Source organism: Coffea arabica, chromosome 2c (assembly GCF_036785885.1).
Source record: "Coffea arabica cultivar ET-39 chromosome 2c, Coffea Arabica ET-39 HiFi, whole genome shotgun sequence".
Taxonomy (NCBI): domain Eukaryota; kingdom Viridiplantae; phylum Streptophyta; class Magnoliopsida; order Gentianales; family Rubiaceae; genus Coffea; species Coffea arabica.
The window spans coordinates 58,083,349-58,088,560 of record NC_092312.1 but is presented as its reverse complement, the minus strand read 5'-3'; the positions used below and the strand labels follow the sequence as shown (position 1 = coordinate 58,088,560).

General features: G+C 41.7%; 1 protein-coding gene across 1 annotated transcript; it reads left to right on the top strand.

The window, feature by feature from the left end:
* Positions 1-469: 469 nt before the first annotated feature.
* Positions 470-2,419, top strand: LOC113724443 (uncharacterized). Its single transcript, XM_027247347.2, has 2 exons — positions 470-1,456; positions 1,637-2,419. The coding sequence occupies exons 1-2, from the start codon at positions 470-472 to the stop codon at positions 2,417-2,419; spliced, it is 1,770 nt and encodes a 589-aa protein (XP_027103148.2).
* The last annotated feature ends 2,793 nt before the right edge of the window (positions 2,420-5,212 follow it).

Sequence of the window (5,212 nt, the reverse complement as noted above, 5' to 3'; positions counted from 1 at the left end):
AATCAGCCTTTGCAATGTGAGCTCAAAGATCATTTCAAAAATACTGGCCAATCATTTGGGGCACTTGCTGTCAAGACTAATTTCCCCTTGGCAGACAGGCTTCGTGCCTGGGAGGGGGATCATGGATAATATTCTACTGGCGCAAGAACTGGTGTTGGATTTGGATAGACGACTCACACATCCGAATCTGATTATCAAGCTCGACATGGAAAAAGCGTATGACAGAGTTGAGTGGCCTTTCCTTCTTTTCATGCTTCGTAGCTATGGCTTCTCCGAATTCGCAGTAGATCTCCTCTTTAGGACGTTATCTAACTCATGGTTTTCTGTATTGGTCAACGGCCAACCATCGGGCTTCTTTAAGTCTAGCAGGGGAGTGCGCCAGGGAGATCCGCTGTCGCCTGCCCTTTTCTTGGTCGTCGCTGAATTTTTTGGTCGGGGTCTTCAAATGCTTTGCCATAACTGAGCGGACATGGGCTATGTTTCGGCCGAGGGCAGAGTACCTTACCTTGCTTTTGCTGACGATACGATTATCTTCACTCGGTGCTCGGAAACTTGCTTGCTGGCACTACGTGACTTTCTCCTACTTTACCAGCAGCACTCCGGCCAAAAGGTAAATATCGGGAAGAGCGCATTCCTCTCATCCTCTAGCCTCCCTACAGATCTAGACAATCTTGTGGGTTCGACACTGGGGTTTCACAAGCAATGCTTCCCATTGAAATATCTAGGGGTGCCCCTTGCCCGTGGGAGAATGGGGGCGATAATCTTCGACCCCCTCCTAGCAAGCCTACGCGCACGTCTCTTCCATTGGAGCTCGAAACTTCTGAGTATGGGGGGTAAGGTTATTCTCCTCAGGCACGTGCTTAGCTCGCTCCCCCTATTTTTATTACAAGCGCTTTGTCCCCCAAAATCCGTCTTGGTGGCTATGGGCAGGATTTGCAACTCCTTCTTATGGAATTTAAATGTAGAGTCACGGAGGGTGCATTGGGCGGCGTGGGAAAAGTTGTGTTTCCCGGTGCAGGAGGGTGGTTTGGGAGTTCGCTCCTTTCGGGACTCTGCTAGGGCCTTTGCTTGCAAGTCCTGGTGGCAACTACGCAAGAACGACTCACTCTGGGCAGATTTTATGCATAAAAAGTATATCAAGGGCACGCACCCTTCGATCGCGGCGGTGGATCGACCCCCGGCTTCGTGGAGGCGCCTGCTAGCTGTACGGGAGTTTGCGGAGTCACAGATACGATGGTGCTTAGGGAAGGGATTCGTCGATTTCTGGTATGATGCCTGGTGTGGCGACCTCCCTCTTGCACTGGAGCTGGGTGTGTCGGATCCTCCCCATTTCCTAGTGGGTGAGTTTTTTACATCTCAAGGGTGGAACGTTCTGAGGTTGAGGGAGTGGGTACCAGAGGCCGTAGTTCAGCGGATCGCTACTATCTTTTTTTCTCCGGAGCAGGATGACGTGATGGTTTAGGTTCCGTCGCCTAACGGGGATTTCTCTGTGTCCTCGGCATGGGAGGCAATTCGGCCCAAGCGTAGTATCTCTCTGGTTGACCACTATGTGTGGGGCCCAGTGGTGCCGCTGAACGTTTCCTTCTTCGCATGGCGATTGCTGCGGCGGTGGCTCCCTCTTGATTGTATTCTGCAGGGAAAGGGAGTAACGTTAGGCTCTCGGTGTAATTGCTGCCAGCAGTCGCATGAGACAGTTTCTCACCTTTTCCTGCATGGCACGGTGGCAAAAGCAGTATGGGAGCATTTTCTCAAGACCTTCGGCTTATTTCCGGCTAACTCGAGTAGTGCAGCTTCGATGTTGACGCACTGGTTTCTCTCTCACTCCAAGGTTTCGGCAGTACATGTGCGGGTTCTGGTTCCCCTATTGGTTCTCTGGTTCATCTGGAAGAGTAGGAACTTGGCAAGGTTTCAAGCAGGCATTTTTACCCCAACTCAGGTGATCTCTCAGATAGAAGAGTTTTTGGGACAGATGGGTAGGGCTCGTGCTTTCGCGAGGCCCTCTTTTGCAGGTGATCGGGACTGCCCGTGGGCGAGCCTCTGCAACCCCTCAAGGCGAGATATAGGGGCGATGCTGGTCTCTTGGGAAAAGCCACCGACGGGCTGGCTTAAGCTCAACTCTGATGCTAGTGTAATCAATGGTAAGGCGGCTGGTGGAGGGGTCTTGCGCGACCACTGGGGGAGGGTGGTCTGGGCGTACTATAAGGAGTTTGGGGACTTGGATGTGCTAGCAACGGAAGCCCAATCCCTTCTTTTCGGTCTCCAATTGTGTGTGGAACGAGGTGTTAGCTCGTGGGTTCGAAAGCCTTGTCAAAGTGGCCACTGTGCACTGTTTTGCGAGAGATCACACACCACATTGGACGCCAGGAGGCAACCCTCCTTCATGTATTTCGAGAAGCCAATGCGGTGGCGGATGCATTAGCTTCCCTGCAATTGGGAGAGCATCGGTTGTTTGTGTCACTCATGGCCCTTCCGTCCAAAGCCAAAGGGCAGGCACGTCTGGATTGTCATGGAGTTCCCCGTATCTGCACGGGAAGATGTTGAACAGGAGCAATTGCTTTCTCTTTCTTGTCACTGTTTGGTCTTTCTGTCTTGTAACCTCCTTTGGTTCTAATAAAAGTTAGAATTAAAAAAAAAAGTGATAGTTAGTTTAAAAAAAAAAATCCAAGAGACATGAGTAACCAAGAATTTTCTCATTCTAGTCATAAACCAAGCTCAAAATGGTCTCAGCTCCAACTTAAAATTGAAAATGAAAGTAAGGACCGTTTTAGGAAACCAGAATTTTTCCAGTTTTGCGTGATGCTATTTGAAAAATCATATCTCAAGTTTCGTAAGTTCAAAATTTATAAACTTTAAACCGTTGGAAAATAGATTCAAAGAATTGCAATTTCTCACAAGACACCTTTGCAAGATTCTATCCATAAGTCAGTCAAATTCCAATCTCAAGTGGCTGCTTTATCCAGTAGAAAGACAGAACAGGAATGGAAATTCAGTCAACTTTTGAAAATGACATATATTCATAGGAATTGAGAAAAATTCTGAAATTTTCACGGTAGAAATTAATCTGAATCTAGTTTCAAACGCAAGGAGCAGAACTCAATTTGGATTTTTCTACACTAAGATATGACAGATTTCCCAAGACTGCTTAGAGTCTCCTGCGGAAAAAATTTCAGCAGCACTTCCTTTGTGTTTTCCAATTTTTTTCCAGCCATGAAAGGTTTCAAGTTTTTCCTCAATCAACCCAATTCAACCACCACAAGTAAGCATGTCAATATAGCTCTTCATCTAGGCTAAAAACCATCCAAACATAACTTATATCTATCAAATATTCCACCACTACCAAATCTGGAATTTTCTCATCAAAGCTGAAAATTCATCTTTTAATGCTAAAAAGTCACAATCATGCCATTAATCATCTCACAAATTCCATATCCAAGCTCAAGACCAACATTTGCTAGTTAAACAATACAATCAAAGCTGAAAAATATAAAACCCTAGCTGAAATTTTCGCTAAACAACCCAAAACTAGAAAATCACCCATAATATTCCAAGATTCAAAGCCTCTATAGCATATTTAGCAAGATTAAGGTAAAGACAAGAACTGGATGAACTTATGCCTTCCAAAACCTTCTTGAAAGCGAAGAACCAAGCTACTTCTTCCAAAACTTTTACCACACCAAGCTTCTTAAACACCGATGTGAAGGTTTAATTGGTTTAGTTTTTGTGGTTCAATTCAAACAAGGCTAAATCAAGATGTAGTTGGAGGTTTCTTCCCTTTTGTTTTTTTCTCCCAAAATTTTGGCCACAATGAAGGAAAATGAAGAAAAATGAGCCAAGAAAAAAGATAAGAAGAAAGAAAACTCATTTGGTCAAACATTTCCTTGATTGCCAACACTTGGCAACTCAAGATTCTTTCTTTTTTTTTTCTTTTTTCACCTTTCTTTAGTCATAAATGGTGGCTGAATTAAGGGTTAATTTAGGAAAAATTAAATGAAATAAAAACAAGGAAATTATGGTAAGAAAGTATTGGTCAAGCGGTGTACTTAACCGGTAACAAATGGCGTACGTCGGTTCAAGCCTATTTCACTTAACTCTCTTGTACTTTTGTTTTAACTTATGATTCATTAACTTATTACTAGCACTTCTAATCACACACTTTCTCTTACCTAATACTCACTCTTATCCACCAATTTAGTATACATACCTCACCAAGTGATCACACGACCAAAATGCACCAAAACCCTAACTTACTCTAACTTTAAAAGTAAAAGTAAAGCTCTTGACTCAACTAATAAAATCACCATGAAATTTATGGCTAGTAAATAATTAAATAGTCAAAGTAAAGAACTCTAGAAGGAAATATAAATTAATTTTTCAAAATGGGAGGAAATTCTAAAGGAATTTTCAGATCCTCACACTTATCGCATTTGGATGTTTCCTATATGGATGCAAACCTAAATTTAAATAAGATATTGAAAGGAGCAAAATGTCCATTCAAGGTTTAATGAGTAACAATAGCATTAATTGCGAAACCCAAAATAATTTTTTGAAGGGGTCACGAGTATGTAAAAATGAGATTCAAAGAAAAGAAAATTAAATTATATGTATAGATAAAAGTGGTCAAAGAAAAGGGAATACAGTATAATAGGTATGAAAAGCAAAAGCTCGTGGTACAATTTTCTTTCTTATAAAGGTGGTAATGGGATATTTAAGTTAAAGAGCTATAATCACCATTTTTTATAGCTGAAAATTAACTCTTGTAATCTAGACAAGCAAATGAACTAACTTATTTTCCAATTTCCTAAATAATATGCAACTTCAAATAATATGATTCACACATATAGAGGGCAAGTGAATAATATAAGAGAAAATATCATATAAATGATAAATATTGCCTAAAATGGAAAGATGCATGAAAATGCAATGAATGACACACAAAAGATTAATCTAACGCGTGAATAATCAAGGGTGTAGCGTTGAATCAGTCCATTTTTAGAAATCCACATTAGCGTTGGACTAGCAAGGCAGTGGAGAAAGAAAGCATAACTAGCATTGGACTAGTGTGATGACGTCATGCATTTGTAATACATTATAAAACAAATAAAGTGTGAATTAAAATAAGTAAACATATAAGAGCACATAGTAGATAACACATAAGTACAATATTTAAATGCAAAAATTCTAAGAAAAGTGAGTAAAATACATCAACACATAA

Excerpts from the sequence above, each read along its gene's own strand:
- LOC113724443 (XM_027247347.2), top strand. The coding sequence starts at position 470 with ATGGGCTATGTTTCGGCCGAGGGCAGAGTACCTTACCTTGCTTTTGCT. Across the intron at positions 1,457-1,636 it reads CGGAGCAGGATGACGTGATG|GGAAAGGGAGTAACGTTAGG; the intron begins GTTTAGGTTCCG and ends TGTATTCTGCAG.